Raw genomic sequence first — 18,312 nt, forward strand, 5'->3', positions numbered from 1 at the left:
TCTATCTTTTTGTGTTGTGTTGTGATTTTTACACCATAATCCTTCTTGTTTTTATATTGCATATATATATATTTTTACATCAAACCCTCTTTTTTATTTTTTTATTTTTATGGCAGTGTACCTTGAATATTGATACTCAAAAGATATTCGAGCAGTTTCTTTTTTTGGGGACATAAATTTCACACAGAATGATGTGACTCTCTTCCCATACCATACCGCTGCAACATGGCGGGGGCAGTTCATGAAGCTTTTGTGATTTAAACAAAGAAAAAGGTCAAATATGTATCATTGCGTCCATACATATTGTCCTGTTCTATATATGCATGTGATGTGACATCACAATTACTGTAAGATCCACTACACTCATTGTTTTTTCCATTCTTTTTGCATTGTTTAGTTTGCTGCTTCATCACATCATGTTCTCGATGAGCTTGTGACTTTGGTTCAGCCATGGAGGGAGTTCCCAACTTTTGAAGATTTTAAAAGGACTAGGGAGATTTTGGTTTTCGGAACTGATGATGGGTGAAAGGGGGGCACCTTTCGGCCAACGCCCACGAGACCTAGTCACGGGTCGCTTTCCTTCTTTGTATTCTTGCAAAATGGCTAAACAAAGGGTGCAGCCAACTCCAGGTAAGAAACAGAACAAAATAGTTACAGATACTACGCCATGTGCACTGGTAAATTCATACATTTTTAAAAGTTAAAAAAGTTTTGGTCAAGTCAATGTTGATGTTAGCACCGGGTGACTGTTTGTTTTGTGAGAGATTTAATAATGAAATGAAAAGGAGTGGTAAAAGAAGAGTTGAAAGAAATTGTAAAATATATATTATCCTTGTTCAAGAGGGGATGAAAATAACGAAAAATGTTTCTTTTTATATGGAGAGAGAGCAATAGAAATAGATAGATGGAATAAAAACATATTAATCATCATGTAAAATCATTATACCCTTTTAATGAAAGATAAGAAGTGCTATTATAAATTCAGTATTGTGAAAACAAAAGAGTCCATTTCCATTCCATTCCATTCCATCCATCAAAAAGTAGCTAACCTTTTGAATGGAAATAAATGTAAATACTTTCCACCTACTTTCATTTCACTAATAATAATAATACATTATTAGCCTCCCCTCCCACCCAAATTCATTCCGTCCCGCTCTCTCAAGTCCCAACTAAACACCACACTGTCATGTTGGAGAGTTGAGAAGATCAAAAGGCTGTGAGATTATAATTATCAGATTGAAAACAAGGACCTAATTTATATTCCCATCCGTCAAATCAAAGTTGGAGTTGTTATTATTATTTTTTTGGTTCCTATAGTCAAAGTTGCATAGGGGCTTAATTCATATATTAATTACCTAAAAAATAGCAGTACTGACTCGTATACTTGCACTGAAAAATTCAAGTAGACTCATTGAAGCATAAAGATACATTGTATAAACCAACATTCTAAATCACTTGATGGAGCTGATCTGATGATGTGAAACGGGTTTCTTGTTGATGATGGGTGGTCTGAAAGTTGGAGGAGAAGATGGAAGAGGAAGCACCTGCGAAGAGCTTGAATCTTTGTTCTTTGCAACAATTAGAGTGATGAATTCATCAGCTTTGGCTCCTTGACCGGACCCATCAATCATGTGAAGCTGCTCTTTCTCAGCTTCCTCCATCAGCATTCTTCTGTAAAGCTTGTCCTCAGCGTCTTTCAAGAACTTGAACTTTGGGGGTGGTGAAGACCTCATCCTGTTGAACTCCGCGTCAGTTAGTGATCTAGAAAGAGGGCTGAATCCATGCTGGTAGTGGTGGTGGTGGCGGCTGCTTGGGGTAAGGGGAGGAGTAAAATATGAGGGTGAAGCTAGAGGGGTCACAAATGGAGTCTCCACCGTGAGAAGTAACAGCTCATTCAAGCTTCTACTTCGCGACCCTTCCTCTCCATTTTCGTCTGATTCTAGATCTTCTTCTGATTCTTCCTTGATGGTGAAGAGAAATCTTGGTTGCAGCCTAGGGAGTTGAGAGTCTGCATCATTTTCTTGGAGGGTTTTGGGCCAATTTGGATGGGGGGCATAAAGGAGGGGCTGTGGCTCTTCCACTGCTATTGCCACCGACGAACATAGCTCCTGGGCGGCGGCAATGGCCGCCGTCGAGGGCGGCGCCCGCTTCCTCTTCCAGAAGAACGTACAGAAGGACTCTCTTCTGGACTGGTTGGTGATTCTCCTCTTCTTCCACCAAAGCAAGTAGTAAATCTCAGCCACAAGAGCCAATGCAAGGCACCCAAAAATGACACTCAATCCAACTCCTACTGTGCTCAAAGATCTCATCTTTCTATCTCTATGCTATAACATAAGTAGCCATCTTAATCACGCTTCAAAACTACTCCCATGACTCGCAGAGAACTCAAAGCCAAAATCCAGCCATGAATTGCGTGAACCATTTCACTGGGGCATAAACTCATAAACCTGGAGGTGATAGAAGAAAACCCTTAGAATGGAGCTCACAGAAGCATCAGGAAGCCTCTATCTTCATACATTCTCTTTATCAGAAGCGACAAGATATATTACCCAACTTGATCTGCATAACACTGTACACCCAAAATCAATCAGTACTGCCTAAAAGCAAAGAGTAGGGATACCCTTTTTACTAAAATCCACATTCTTAGAGTTATGATGCACTCATATCCACCATTACTAAATACACACTAGTTTTGCTTTCTTAACATGAAACCCACAAAATATCAGCTTGCCAAAATGTGGATAAACTCTCCTCTTTTTTTTGAGACATTAATGAACCCAGGACCACTCACTAATTGTCCAAATTGGGCTTAGTTAAATTTCTGTTTCTGTTTTTGTTTTCCCAAGAAAGAAAGCCAATCAAAAGCCAAGACTCGAACATGGCACACCTCTAGCCAGTAGACTCTTGAGGGCTGGCAAATCCTCAATGATTCTCAAAGAAAAAATGACAACTTTTAATCAGATTTTATATTGAAAAAATATCACAAAATGATGTGACATTAATATCTTTATAACTGTCGCCTAATTGGACCGAACTTTATCATCTCAATGCGGGTACGTGAATGGATAAATTTTATTTCTTACACCCACATCCTATCTGTGACAGACAGATAACACCACCAAAACTGGGGGTATTGGCAGGAAGTCGGCAAAGCCTCGACTATTTTATGGTTGAGAATTGGAGTTCTTCGAGGCTTGCTCACATGGGACATCACAATTCACACACAAAGAAAAGAAAGAAGAGGGAAGCATTATTGTGGGCGATACTGATACAGGGGCCTGCCGCGTCATACCCTCTCATATTTGCATGCATTTGCCAGCAAGCTGATGCCGAAGGCCATCTGTTGCTAGATTTGGATTGATGTAGTAGTATTCATCCAACCATTGATTTGTCTTAGAACCCAGAAAGGGAAAAAAATAATTGTTGGGGGCAGTAAGTAGGGTTCATAGTTCACACATTTTAAACCAAGCTTCAGCCCATTTCTACAAGCCCTCGTTATTGTGGTTGGTGTTGTTAGGCAAATGTACTCAACTATGCTTCCTTCATTTTTCTTTTAATTTGGGCTGTGTTTGGAATTTGAGTTCTATCTTCTTCTTCTTTTTTTTTTTTCTTGAAAAAGGAAAGCAAAAAGGAAAATGATGTAATTTGTGTAAATCTTACTAATTTGCGTGTCATGAGTGGGCCAACACGTAAATAAAAGGCATCTCAACATTTGCAAGTCATTTATATAGTGGAGGACTATGAGAATCACTTGCAAATTAAATTACTTTATGTTATTAATAAAGTCATATAAAATAAGAAATTTGTGACCATACCGCTAGATAATATAACACTCAAATCATAATCAATAAGATAAGTATAGTTTTATTTAATTTTTTAAGCATCAAAAATATTTTTTTGCAAAGTCGTGGTCAAGCAAACAATGACTTAAAAACATCTATTGATTATTTCACTCAAAAAAGAGCAATCAATGGGAAGAACATTGCGTGAGGGCCAGCATGTATATGTAATGCGTCCTATTCACCATTCCCATTGAAAAAAACAAACGGAACCACCTCGCACCTCTAGCTAGTTGTTCTACTGTAGAGGAGATTCTCCCTCACATTAAGTCTATTAGTTAGTATTTTAGGTTACTTAAGCTTAGTATAATAATATTTTTAAAGAAGCTAAAGCATAGTGTTGACCAGCTTTTTAAGCTTAGCGAAACACCATCTAAGGAAGAGTGTCAGGGCATGGTATTAATTAGATTTTGATGCCATCAAGTATATACAACTCTGGTAAGCTTCGGATAAAGTGGCTTTCTAGCATCAAGAACTTAATTAGAGTAGTGTTTGTTAATTGGGATAAAAAATATGAGATATAGAAAATATTTTAGATGTTTGTTCTTTTCAATGTATTTGTTAAATTTATCTGATGATCATTAGAAAAAAAATTACGTGACTTCTTATTTTAATTTTTCAAGATATGCTTATTTCTCTTTCTCTTCAAGATAAGTAAAAAAAAATGCCGTTTGTATGCTCTAGTATATTTCAAAAAATTTAATAAACAGTTTAATAAATATTTTAAAATGTTTCATATCTTAGTCCCAATCTTATCTTGATTATTTCATATCTTAGTTCGAAAAATATTTCGCCCTTATCTTAATATTGCCTTATCTTACTCATTTTAACAAATATTACCTGAATATATTTTGTTAAATGCTAGTCACTCACAAATCTTAACAAATATTCACATTGACAATTAACTTTACTAGCATAAGCTGTTACAAATTGATTTGGAGAGTCCGAGCATCAAATAATATATATTGCACCTTTGAATAACAGGGGAGATTGAGTACCTAATGAAACGATATGTTTATAGGAGCTATATCGATGAATTATAATGTCTGCCCTACTTTTTTGACACATTATTGCTTGGGAAATTTATAATATTTTTTTAAAAATTATATACCCACAAATTTTTATGAATTTCCATAATTAAAGTGACTAATCAAGGTTTTATCCGAATATCCAAAATGTAGTTTGGATCATATCTAATCAAGATATAATATCAAAAATTAAAACATCAATTAAATAAAAGGAAGTGATTATATCTGTTATGGGTATTTTTCGAACCATCTTTTTTATGGGCTGAACTCGACCCAGCAGGCCGGCCTGATCTCTTAAAGCCCAATAGGCCCAAGGCCGAGGTCATCAGAGCAAGGTTATACTTTGTTGAAACTTGAGTTCAGACCGCGAAACTAAATGAGCTCTCAGCGATATTTCCGGTTCGCATAACAACAAGGCTGCGAAACAATCGGAGACAGGGACTCACCTACTTTATCTGAGGTAAACCAAATGCCTGGTAATGCGGAATCCACTCTCAATTTTATGAAAATGATAAGGATGCATTATCTCCCATGATGTCATCTTTTCACTTTTGAATTTTATGTAAATTGTAAATACCCTATAGTATAAATAGGGGTCAAAAACCATTATAAAGAAGATGATGAACAAGAATAATATATTGTTACTCTGTCGGAATAATTAGAGAACAGTCGTGGATTAGACATCATTCTAACCGAACCACGTAAAAATTTTCATGTGTGTGTGACTTATTATTTGTTTTCATTTGTTCTTCATTTTTGCATTTGTGCTTATTTTTCTCATTGTGGCTCTACGAATCATGGTCGACTAACTCCGAACGTCGACAATATCTCTCATGTCGAGTTTAACAAATTAAGGAAACTAAAACATTACGGCAGAAAAACATTAATTCCAAGTACAAAAACATATATAGTTAAAAATGTTATATTCTTAGTTAATCATCTTCTCATTTTTCTTTGAAGTGCACCTAACACATTTGAATATGCTAAATGTAAGTGATGAACCACTCAGTGACACTCCCAAAACAATTTTTATGCATATGATCATGAATATGTATGCTTAACACCCCAGTTATTCCAAAAATGTTTTCAAGCCTATTTGGTCCAAAGTTTTTGTTAACTCCAATTTCGATTAAATTGGTTTAGGGTCTGTTCAGCTTGAGATCTGGATTGATCGAACACCCCTTATATGTTTTTATATTTTTAATTTTCCTACAATGCTGTTAGTTTCATTTATTTGACTGGACCTAATTTTGGGGTGTAATAGTGAATTGATTATTTAAATTTAATTTTTAAGTTTTCATTGTTGAATCTTTCTTATGTTCGATCTAAACTATGTTTTGTGTTATATTTTGGTTTTATTGCTTAAGTTATATTTTTTTTTTTTTAAATTACAAGATGAAGGGTGATATGTGGATTTTATAAAAATTTAAAATATATTTTTGGGTCTTGAATGAGATTTTCAAGAATTTTTTTTTTCCAAATTCTTGATGATAACACAGTAAAAAATAAGGTGTTACACAAGCCAACTGGACTCAATGTTTGGAAAAGATCGAATCACTAATTAATATGTTGAATACACTAAACTAAGTGATGAGACCACTCAGTGACTCTCCCAAAACATTTTCATGCAACTGTACATATATGGTCAAATATATGAATTTATTATAAATTACCTATGCCTTTGTGACAAAAGGGAGTTGTACTAGCTAATTGTTTATTATTTATCAATTGACCTTATATATAGTTTGATTAGGGTAACATGTTAATTACCTATTTACAAATAATGTAATACCTAGTATGATTATATAAGCACATTAAAAATGGGTTTTAATGTAATAATATAAATTTCATGCCTATACTTTAGAATGCATAAATTTTAGGGCTATATGCATTTATCCCAACTAAATAGTCATATGCATAATAAGGTGTAGATTGCAGCATATTAGTGCATTTCAAACAAATTTGGCAGTCATATGCGTAATAAAATAATTTGAAGGGATCAAAGCGAAACAAACAAATTTGAGGATGCAAGTGTAATAAACAGGATTCTTGGGGTAGAAGTGTCACTTACAAAACTTCTGCCATCAATTAATTCCCTTCAATCATTGAAAAATAAATTTCTCCAACAATTCGTTATATATCTTAACTAATTATAAAATACAAAATCTTTTAAATTGCTCCTTGATTTTCAACCAAAATGGGTTAACAACAAGTTCGCTTCAATATCATCTACGAAACTCAATAATCGACTCAACCCAATTTGAGCATAATCCCTCAAATTTTAAGCTCGAAGTAGGTCTCCTATGTTGTCAAACTTATCCAAAAGTAGTCATTTTTTTCAAATTACACTTTGGTCCGTTTTCTTTTAAATGGACTTAAAAATAAGTGAAAATTGCACGAACTAACCATCATCAACTAACTAAGGTAAAAATAAACTAAACTATTTACCTTAGTTAGTTGTTAGGCTAAGTTTGGATTGATGATGGGGCAGTCTATAGAATTAATTGGTTGAGTGGTTATTATAAAATCTCCAAAACAAACTTATTAGTTTGGAAGTTGTTTGATAGAGTTTTAATAAGTTATAGTTTTATCATTGATTAATATTTTGTTTGATTTTAAAAAAATAATATGTTATTTGACAATTATATATAAATTATGGACCATTGAGTATTATAATACAAAATTATATTAAGAGAAAAAGATTACCTAATTGTGATTTAGTATGTGCACGAGAAGACAACCATCAATGACCACAAATGATGATATGTATTTAAGTAGCGTTTGTTAAAATAAGTAAGATAAATTTGTATCAACATATAGAATGGTCAAAATAAGATTGAAAAATATTTTAAATTTTTTATTAAATTTTTTAAAATATACTAGAGGATACATATATTATTTTTTTCTTTTATGTAAAGATTAGATAAATTTATTTAGAGGGAGAGAGATAAATTTATTTAAAAAAATTTATATAAGAAGTCACACAAATTCTTTTTGATCCATATCTTAATTAACAAATAGTATCTTAATCTTTTATTAATATAAGATTCTAATGATGGAATAGCTGCCTAAAATTGAAAACACATAAAGAATGTCAGTAATTTAACAAAAATATGGCCTACTTACGGTATCAGTCATAGGAAGTAAGTCCAAGAATAAAAACCTACCCTACTGCGAAAGACAAAATAACAGCAAACGGGCCGGCCGGGTCACACAAGCTCCTCCGGTTGACGGATCTCTGACGATGGTGGCTCTAACCTATCAGATTCAGGCCGGCGGCTGCCTAAGGGCGTCCGGCAAACAGGACAGTTTCCGTGAGAAAACAGCCACATGTCAATGCAGGGCACGTGGAAGGCGTGGGAGCAGTCGGGCAGGATCCGAACCGGTTCGTCGTCGGTGAACTCGCACAAGCAAACAGTGCACGTCTTGTCTTGGGTTTTGGAGAGCTCGCCGACGTCCTTGCTGTATCTGTACGTCGGAATCAGCTCGCTGATTGAGGCCTGCATCCTTCTCATCGAGTCTTCATCCACGATCGCAGCCGTATCCGCCGCCGGCGGGCGTCGTCGTGGTTGCCGCAGCGGCAGTTGAATGAGAAACTCTTGTCGGTCATGCCACCTCGTCCTCAGGCAGTGGTAGAGCAGTAGCACGGAGAGGGTGGCTACGCTGCCTATGATCGCCGCCACGAGTGGTGAAACTCCACCCACGTTATAGCCGTCGTCATCCATTGTTGGGAGAAATTACGTACGAAGATGTAGATTCATTGGCCGTGATATATATATATATATATAATGGTATATATGGAATTCATTCCATTATGGAGTATTATAAGCATTCCATGTTAGACTATGACAAGGTTTCCAACTCCGTATGGAAGACAAATATCCTCGTATATATATTATCTATACTTTTTATTATTAAAAAATTAAATAGCTATTAAAAAGATAAATTATCAAAAAAGGCACTCAACTTTTAAGCCTTAATTTTCATCTAATATATATATATATATTAATAATTTTTAATTAAAATTTTAATTTTATCAAAATTAAATTCAACTTTACTTCTATTTTAATTTTAGACCAAATTTTTAATTTTATCAATAATATCTAATTTTAATTTTGTGATTTCCATTTCTTTTCATTCACTATCCCTATATTTTTATAAATAACACATACCTCCCTTGATAATAATATAGAGTATTAAAAATAATTATTTTACCCTCGTCTCGATCTTCTTCTCTCTTCATTTTGACTTATCTCATTTCTTAATCTCTCAATTATAAAAATTATTGGAGGTCATCCTGCCAATCTAACAAGTTTTGATTTGACTTGCTTTCTTCTCTCTATTCCCTTAACTTTTTTTATTGAACCAATAATTGTTAACTCTACATGTTATAATGATTGAAAAATAAAAATAAAAAAACACTTTTTCCAATTTAGATCACAAAACTAGTTGTCTTCAACCCAATAACATGTGCTATCATTTATTATAGTCTTATGGGAAGAAAATTCATATAATTTGGAAAAATGAGACTTAAGACTTGTATCTGCCCCCACCTAAACATATATATTTCCACAAAATGCTTGGCCCTTTTAGGGGAAAAATTTAAGAGCTCTAGATTTCCACAAGAAGGCAAAATGATTTATATATTTAAGAGGTGAACAAAAGATTAGAGTATTTTTATTTACAAAAACCCTAATGATCATTCGAGTACTTTTCCCATAACAAACCCTTGTTTTGCATCCACTTACAAATTGAGTCAATGATGATTTGTTCTTGATTAGAATGGAGCCTACACCTAACTCTCCCAAAGTCATAACCTTCGCAATCCAACTCCATTTACCTAATTAAGGTCATTTTCTTAGTCTTATCCACCTCATTGCAGAAAAATCTTCTTTCAATTTGAGGAATTTTCTTGACCATTCCTTTTGGAAGCCTAAAAATAAACATATATATAATACATCAAAGGTTTGTAAGGATTGATTTTATCAACATCAATGCCCTTAAAAAAAAAAAAAAAATTATTTTTAAACTCAATGTCAAGTGAAAATCTTTAAAATCCTTTTAATAACTATAAAAAAAAAAAAATCTAACCTTGCACTAGGGTTTCAATAGAAACCCATTGGTGGCAAACGTCTATTTTCTTGTGTTTTGAGTTTATCTTTAAACCTAGAAATAATTATTTGAACCCAAATTTACTATAGATGTCTCTGTCTTCCACTTATTTTTGTTTATTTTTTTATAATAATAGTGGAAGATGGACATTTTAGAAATTTATAAAAAATTAATAGGCATTTGTAGATGAGAAAGGATAAGTGATTCATGTTTATGAAACTGAAGGGAGATTGTGTGCTATTTTCAAAAACACATGGGCCATTAGTGTAATTTAAACAAATCTCAAAAATTGGATGAAATTTTTTCTAAAATTTTAACTCACTCATAATACTTAATAATTGTATTATTTTATTTCATATCATATAATCTCTTTTTATTTAGATTTAGGGTTTTTTGTAAAAAAAAAAAAAACTTTTTTAATTTTTAAATTTATTTCTTTCCAATTCCAAACCTGATCCATTATTGAAGTAAAAAAAAGCTAGCTTATGCATTTGTTCGTGTAGATAAGAAAATAATTTACGAATTTCGAATTGATAAGTTATTTTATATCGTGGTGTATAGTAATTTTATTAATTGAGAAAATAGAAAAATATTTGATATATTTTATTTTTTAAAAGACATTTTAGGTACAGGCAAACAGATTGTAATTTTTCCTGTGGAGGGGAAGAAACTAAAATAACAGGAAATGTTAGCAAATCAATGAAAAGGAGAAATATTTTCTTTTATTTTCGGATTACACCCCTAAATTTAATTAATCACTCATTATGCAACACTAATACAGACTCCAGACCCTCGTCAAGTCAAGCCACGTCCAAGAGCCTGGAACCATGGGGCAGCGCCGGCGATGGCACGGCGTCGCCCCGGCAAACGGGGCAGGTGGAGTGCGAGTACAACCACATATCAATGCAATCGACGTGAAACGAGTGCTTGCATTCGCCCAAACTACGAAGCTCTTCGCCCTCCTCGAAGTCACAGAGGCACACCGGGCACGTGCCGTCCCCGGCGTCCGGTCCGGCCAGCGCCCCGCCCTTCCGAAACTTATGCGCCGGGATGAGCTGCGCCATTGAATTCTCCGAGCTTCCCGGCGGTACCGTCGACGTCGGCCCTCCCCGACCTTGTCCGACGGAAACCGGGGCGGGTTGGCGGCGGCGGCGGCGGAGAGTGAGCTTGAGGAGTTGGTAGGCGGCGATGATGAGAGCCGCCGATCCGAAGATGAGAAGGAGAGTGTATATCTGGGATTTAAGGCGGAGGCCGTCCCGATCGTCGTCGTCAACCATGATTAATATTGAAGTAATATTCAAGAATGGATCTCAATTAAGCAGCTTAATTAGGAGTGATTAATAAATGGCTATCAGATTAACTTGGGGAACAGTGACGGTTTTTGCAAAGTGAAGCGTTGTCTCGACTATGGTCTGAATTGCGAACTGAATCATCGATTCAGCCCGCCGATATATCTTATCCCTATTCGCCCCGTCAAGCCGTCTAGTGGCCTTCCCTTTCCTTTCCTTTCCTTAGAAAATTAATGGCCTCCCCCTCCCGGACGTTAGTGTTTGTTTTGCCTTAAAGTCCAAACGTTTGCTTCTTGCTCGGCCTTGCACCCTACAGAAATTCCATCAACACCGTAGTGGTTTGTTTGTTAGTGGTGAGTAATTAATAAAACGTTTGAAAAGTATTTTTTAAATTAATTTTTTATTAATCATTTGTTTATTTTTTAAAAGCAAAGTTACAATTATAAAAATTACTTTTAATATTTGAGAAAATACCTCAAGTATCATTGATGTTTAATTTCTTTTTTAACCACCCAACCCATGATTTAATAATTTGGACGGTTAGAGCCACAATAATTAACAATTAAAAAATAAAAAAAATAAAACAAAACTAAATAATATGGTTGAGAGAGGAGGTAAAAGAGTTGATGATATTTTGATTCTTTCTAAGGTTTTATTCTAAATCAATAAATTCAAAAGTAGTAAATTTGTTATTTCATTTAACAATTAATTAAAATTCATAATTTTGATTTATTTAACAAAAAAATCTTATTAAAATCGAGACATGTTTAAAATTAAATATTTATTATAAAATAATAATAATAAATATAACAATTAAAAAAATTGAGGATCCCATTGTATTTTAAAGACTTTTTAAACCTATTAAAAGAAGCTTATTAATTATCATCTCCCAATCTTAAACCCACCTCATTTCAAGTTCGAATCTCAATGTGTTACGCATCTTTCTCAATCTCTTTATATAATCTGAATACTATTTAAATACAAAGCTTTGACACTGTGCCCCAAACAACATTTTTGTTATATAATGCATAATTTATTTGTTGACCAAAAATATACTTATGTCCTTAAATTTTAACATTTTTTACATAAAATTTTTAACTTTTTATGATTTTAAATATACCCTTGACCTTAAACCAAAAATATATATATGCCCCTGAATTTTTCTTGATTTTAAATGTGTTTTTAAACTGTGCAAAATCACTCATTTAAATATTTAACTAGTAAGTGATATGTACGTGTACTGACGTGACAATTTTTTGATATCTCCTCAACTCTCTCTCCGATTGTATCTCATTTCTTTCCGACATCTCCTATATCTCCTGTAGTTGGGTCATTGCCCAAGTTGATGATCACCTCATTTTCTAAGAAATTGAAGATAGACTAGTTTAGGGGTAACATTTCTTGCAAGAGATGTAACAGAATGAAACGCAAGAGATGTCAAAGAAAGAGAAGACGTAGTTGGAGAAAAAAAGAGAGTTGAAGAGAGGTTGGAAAGAGAAGATGCTAGCTAAGGAAAAGTTAAAAAATTGCCACTTTAGTGCATGTGCATATCACTTGCTTGCTAGGTGTTTAAATGAGTTATTTTATGTAGTTAGGAACACATTTAGAATCATGAAAAATTTGAAGATTTCATAAGAGAAAATACAAAAATTTAGGAACATAAATATGTTTTTAACCTAAATTTAAGAACACATTTAAAACTACAAGAAATTTAAAATTTTGCAAGAAAAAATATAAAAATTCAGGAGTATAAATATTGTTTTACCCCTAACTTCTTATTTTACAATACCATTCGGTTCTCTAAATCTCTATATGAAATAATAAAATTCTCTCCATCTCTCACTCTCTCCTTACATATAATAATTGATTACTATAATAATTAATTTATTTAAATTGAATCTGAATCTATTATGAGTTGGGTATTAAATAATATATTCAATTATTTAGACTTAATATTACAAATATAGTAAATAGTTAGATTATAAATTTATTAACTCAGACGACACGAAAATAATAATATTTTTTAGAATAATGTTAGGAATTATGAGTTATATGACGTCTTCTTATTAAAAGAGATTAAGAAAATTATGTATTATTGTTTTTTCTATTTAATATTTTCTTTAATGAAGATGTGATACATCGGTTATGACTTCTAATATTATTTTTTTAAAATTAATTTTAATCCGGAATTAAGTACTTCACTGTAGATATATATTGAGATTGTACAACAAAATGCTAAAACGATAAACATATAAAACGTGCAGTTTCCTTTGATTAGGAAATAAAAAAAGAGTTAATTATGTCATTATTGTATTTAAATTCTGTCCCTACGTACGTACACCAAAATCTGGATTATTATAACGTATACATATTCATTCAGATAATCATACAAAGTTGAAGAGAGAGCCGCTTTGCTTTCTTCTTGACAATTTAAGTTCATCGCAGCAAAAAATATTCTCAAAAACTAATACCAAATTGATACTTTTATAATTATTAACTCAATTAAATGCTTATTTATAGTAAATGATTTGATTTCCATGCTCCCAAATCACCTCCAAATGCAATTGCGGCCGTCTCCGTGTGGTCTATCCTCAATTGGAATCCGACGGCTGCCCCAGCAACTCCGTCGATGGCGTGACGGCGCTCCGGCAGATCGGGCAAGTTGAATGCGAATACAGCCACATATCGATACAGGCAACGTGAAAACTGTGGCCGCATTCCGGCAACGCCCGCAGCTCCTCGCCCTCTTCGAACTCGCACAAGCAAATTGCGCAGACGCCGTCTTCCGCCGGCAGCAAGATCGCTTCTGGATCCGCCTTCTGGAACTTGTGCGCCGGGATGAATTTGGAGATGAAGTTGCCGTCGAGGCCGGCGGAGGCGGCTTGCCTGATCTCTTCCTGCTCGGGCATGGAGTGCCGCCGCCGCCGCCGCGAGTGGCGGTTGAGCCAGCAGAAGGTCAGGCAGTGGTAGAGCGCGACGATGAAGGCGGCTGTTGCGGATGCGATGAGGAGGAGGTGATCGATCGAGGTGGGGGTGGAGGTGTCGTCTTTCGCCATTACACGATCGGTGGGGGTTGAAGTTGCTGCAAAAGTCCATGGCAAACTACATGGCAGAGAGGGTGGACGGTTATTTCAAGATCAGAATTTGATTATTGATTTAATTTATTCATTTTATTTGATTAATAATATTTATTCCATAACTAAAACACTCTTTAAAAGGTATATTGCTGCGGGACCTACAACCGTCTCTTGAACGTTGGCTCGTTAGTTGCTTTCTCCCTGCTGATTCAAAGCCGCCTTCTCTTCACACTGACGTCTTCGGATCTCCACAGTTGACTTTCAGTTATCTCAATATATCTCTGTATTTCTTGGCTACCCTCTTTAGCCTATAGACTGTAGATTTTATGAGGTTTAAAGGTTTCTGGTGTTGGGAGTGGCTCCTTTTATTGCCACTTCTTTTTGATATTTTATTGTATTTTTAATGCTGAGATTTTTTCTTTTATATGCTTGTGTATACCAACTTGTGATAAAGCTTAAAACAAGCTGAAAGTTAGGAAGGCAAACCAGTTGGGGGTAGGTAGAGTTGTTGAACAAAGTAAAAAACAAGTCTTTTGTATTGAAATACACACACACACACAAGTCTGAACGAATTTGATGTTTAACTTCTCTCCAAAAGTCCTAAGCCTTTATCTCTCTCCGTTTTCAATTTATGTGGTTTCTGAGCTTTCAAATTGTATCAGACAAATATTGGCCTGGGGAATTGTAAGTCAGAGAAAACTAGTAAGGCTTCTTTTTCAAACCAGAACCTGTAAACCGGAAGAATTCGCTATGGCTTCAAGTAGTTTCCCAAACACCCTCACCTCCTATTTTCTTAGGAGAGACTGGATTTTCAAATTGAAAGCCTATTTAAAGGCTTCTTTTGTTGTTGATAGTTGAAGAAACAGTCAAAGGCTGTAACTGCTGTAACTTCTGTGTTAAGAGTATGTCTCCTTGGCAGTCATCTAGATTTCTTACGCTGTAACTGCTGTAACTTCTGTGTCAGAGTATGTCTCCTTGGCAGTCATCTAGATTTCTTACGCTGTCTCATCGAGAATAAAGTTTTCACCGACTTCATTCGTCATGGAGTTGACAAGCCAAGCTACGACCATATCGTTCTCTATCTTCAACAGCTTGTACATTGGGTCATCTGACTGAATGGGGTCACTGAAGATAGTTGTGGCCATCCAGTTTATGTCTGGTAATAAGAACAGCAGAGGAATTGGATCCTCCTCTAGGGGTCGGAACTGAGGGAATTTGGGAGGAAGAAGAAACTTCGACGGTGGATGCCATTTCAGATGAAAAACTCGAAGGAAGTAGGACCAAATTTTGGTGGAACAGCAATCGGAATCAGTCGCAGATTTGAGAAGAACAAATTGGAGTTATCAGTCGTGGATTTGGGATGAACAAATTGGAGTTAGGACTGCTCTGATACCATGTAGATTTGGACAGAAAAACAACATAACTCCTCATTCGAATCTGACAAGAAATAAAAATGATACAGCCGAGACCGCTCCATAGGAGTTGGTTAAGTCTTGGAAACTGCCAGGTAAGGCAGTGGAAAAAGGAAATCTCCTAGGGACAAAAAAGTAACAAACTGTATACTGAAATAAAATATACAAAACTGAATAATTATATATTTTTCTATAAAACCTTTACACTAGTGAAGGCATGATACAAGTAGTCTGTTATTAGCTGCACGAAACAACTTGAAAAATTTATTAATCTGATCTTAAATTAGACTTTTTGAATGGTTATTTGGAGGAGAAGGGTTATGTCGAACAACTTGAGGGTTTATTGGTGAAGGGAAAAGAAGGAGGCCTATTTCTCATAAAGACCTTATATGGTTTAAAACAGGCTCCAAGGGCCTGGTATAGCAGGATTGATAATCACTTGGGGCGGTTTTGGTTTAACAAAAGCAATAGTGAGCTAACTTCGTGTGTAAAACAAGCTGATAGTCTCCTTGTATGTTGACAGACTGGTACAACAATTCAAAGAAGAAATGCAAAACATGTTTAGATGACGGACTTGGGTGATATCCCACTTCCTTGGCATGGAGTTTTCTCATTCTCAACAGGGAGTTTTTATTACAGTCAAAGAAAGTACGATAATGAAGTTCGGTATGACAAATAGTAAACCTGTTAGTACAGCTCTAGTGCTTAATGAAAAGTAGAAAAGAAGATGGGTGTGACAAAGTTGATGAAAGCATTTACAGAAGTTTGATTGGTTGTCAGCTGTATAACAAGACCTGGTATTATTACGCAACCAGTCTGCCATACAGCTTTATGCAGGCTCCAAGTGAAATGCACTTCAGAGGTGCCAAGAGGGTGTTGAGATATGTTAATGGAACTGCTGGCTATGGTCTCTGCTTCAAGAAAACGCTGTTTGGACTTACAGATAGTGATTGGGCTGGCTCAGGCGACGATGTGAAAAGTCCTCGGGGTATATGTTTTCTGTTGGTCTTGGTGTGTTTACTTGGAACTAAAAGAAGCAGGACACATGAGCTCAGTCAACGACTGAAGCAGAGTATGCAGCTGCTGCTATTGCAATCAATCAAGCCATTTGTCTCAGAAAATAATTGGTGGATTTGAAGTAGACACAAAAGAAGTTACTGGAATCAGATGTGATAATCAGTCTGTGGTTCTTATTTGTAAAAATCTTGTGTTTCATGGCAGGACCAAGCATTCTAAGATTATCGTTTTATAAAAGAAGCTAAGCATCACAAAGGAGTGATTCTTGTTAATTGCAGTTCTGAGGACCTGCTTGTTCATATCCTAACAAAAGCTTTGCCCAGATCCAGATTTGAGAATTTGAGAAAGAGTATTGGTGTTCGCAGCAAAAATGCCAGTGAGGAGTGTTGATAGGAGTGGCTCCTTTTGTTGTTACTTCTTTTTGATATTTTATTGTATTTTTAATGCTAATATTTTTGCTTTTATATCCTTGGATGTACCAATGTGCTATAAACCTAAACAAGCTGAAAGTTAGGGGTAGGTAGAGTTGTTGATGACCACATAAAAACAAATCTGATATATATATATATATATGTATGTATGTATATATACAAGTTTGAATGAATATAATGTTGAAGTTCTCTCCAGAAATCTTAAGCCTTTATCTCTCTCTCCATTTTCAAAATTTATGGTTTCTGAGCTTTCAGTTTCTCTCATATTCATGGCTTGTAGCTATGATCTGTTGAAGCATGATATTTTTTCTGGGTATGTGTATGTCATGGATTGATTCATAAATCTGCTATTTTGACGGATTTTGTTGATGATATGTCTTTGAGATGCTTGTATTGTTTTGTGGATGTGCACTTGTTATTGGGAAAACTGCTTCTTGATTCATGAGCCCGTGGTTATTGTTGGTTTGATTAACGGAAAGATGTTTTTGACTTGCTCATGTTGATTCATTCTTGGCTCTGGTGGAAGTATGAGTTCCACATTAACGAGGACAAAAGCAACAAAAGGAAAGATGGATGAGGCTGTTCTTGCAGCATTATCCATGGAAAGCAATCATTTATCCATGGATTTGTGTTTATCTTCGCCCGGAGAATCGAGAGAGTTGAATAGTAGTTTCAATCATATTCTCAGCCTCATGACATACAACTGAACTGCCACTTTCTTGGAATGATATCTGTGACATGTTAGATGATGGCCTTGGAACTCAATACTACGAGGCTATGAGAATATGTTACTGTTACATAAGCAGGCAAGAAATGTGGCAAGCAGCAGGGGTGCTTGATTTTTCTTTAGTTTTTATTTTAAACCAGCATCAGATGAGAATTCAAGAGTAAGGTAATTATTGGAACTTGTGAAGTTTCTGGGTATCATAAGTCGGACTTGAACCTTGATTTTTTGTTTTTTTTTTTGTTTTGTTTTTGGGTTCGGCATCATATGAAGGAACATGTATATGTGGATTGTAGTTTTGAGGAGAGGCCTGAAATCGTTGGGTGAAATCAGCTAAGAAGTTATATGAATGGTAATTGGAAAATTAGTGTCCATATAGAAAG

The 18,312-nt window shown here is 35.0% G+C and overlaps 4 protein-coding genes across 5 annotated transcripts; all 4 read right to left on the minus strand.

Annotated features, from left to right (window-relative positions):
* Positions 1-1,314: 1,314 nt before the first annotated feature.
* LOC127796594 (uncharacterized) lies at positions 1,315-3,495 on the minus strand. Of its 2 annotated transcripts, none has more exons than XM_052328796.1 (2): positions 3,293-3,495; positions 1,315-2,569 (listed from the first exon to the last, which is right to left on the minus strand). In XM_052328796.1, the coding sequence occupies exon 2, from the start codon at positions 2,307-2,309 to the stop codon at positions 1,452-1,454; it is 858 nt and encodes a 285-aa protein (XP_052184756.1). In that variant the 5' UTR covers positions 2,310-2,569; positions 3,293-3,495; the 3' UTR covers positions 1,315-1,451. The 2 variants fall into 2 exon arrangements, with proteins under 2 accessions (XP_052184756.1, XP_052184755.1); XM_052328795.1 differs by having other exon boundaries at positions 2,792-3,495.
* Positions 3,496-8,076: 4,581 nt separating this feature from the next.
* Positions 8,077-8,592, minus strand: LOC127796956 (RING-H2 finger protein ATL39-like). The gene has a single exon (XM_052329355.1). The coding sequence runs from the start codon at positions 8,590-8,592 to the stop codon at positions 8,077-8,079; it is 516 nt and encodes a 171-aa protein (XP_052185315.1).
* A 2,131-nt stretch (positions 8,593-10,723) lies between these two features.
* Positions 10,724-11,451, minus strand: LOC127798399 (RING-H2 finger protein ATL39-like). Its single transcript, XM_052331933.1, has one exon. It carries the CDS (start codon positions 11,254-11,256, stop codon positions 10,780-10,782), a length of 477 nt encoding a protein of 158 aa, XP_052187893.1. The 5' UTR covers positions 11,257-11,451; the 3' UTR covers positions 10,724-10,779.
* A 2,214-nt stretch (positions 11,452-13,665) lies between these two features.
* LOC127797384 (RING-H2 finger protein ATL64-like) lies at positions 13,666-18,163 on the minus strand. Its single transcript, XM_052330237.1, has one exon. It carries the CDS (start codon positions 14,322-14,324, stop codon positions 13,860-13,862), a length of 465 nt encoding a protein of 154 aa, XP_052186197.1. The 5' UTR covers positions 14,325-18,163; the 3' UTR covers positions 13,666-13,859.
* Between the last annotated feature and the right edge of the window lie 149 nt (positions 18,164-18,312).

The sequence above is a fragment of the Diospyros lotus genome, chromosome 3, assembly GCF_014633365.1.
Source record: "Diospyros lotus cultivar Yz01 chromosome 3, ASM1463336v1, whole genome shotgun sequence".
In the NCBI taxonomy this organism is placed as follows: domain Eukaryota; kingdom Viridiplantae; phylum Streptophyta; class Magnoliopsida; order Ericales; family Ebenaceae; genus Diospyros; species Diospyros lotus.

What these genes read in the sequence shown, in the direction of transcription:
- LOC127796594 (XM_052328796.1), bottom strand. Translation starts at nt 2,309, where the DNA reads ATGAGATCTTTGAGCACAGTAGGAGTTGGATTGAGTGTCATTTTTGGG.
- LOC127796956 (XM_052329355.1), bottom strand. Translation starts at nt 8,592, where the DNA reads ATGGATGACGACGGCTATAACGTGGGTGGAGTTTCACCACTCGTGGCG.
- LOC127798399 (XM_052331933.1), bottom strand. Translation starts at nt 11,256, where the DNA reads ATGGTTGACGACGACGATCGGGACGGCCTCCGCCTTAAATCCCAGATA.
- LOC127797384 (XM_052330237.1), bottom strand. Translation starts at nt 14,324, where the DNA reads ATGGCGAAAGACGACACCTCCACCCCCACCTCGATCGATCACCTCCTC.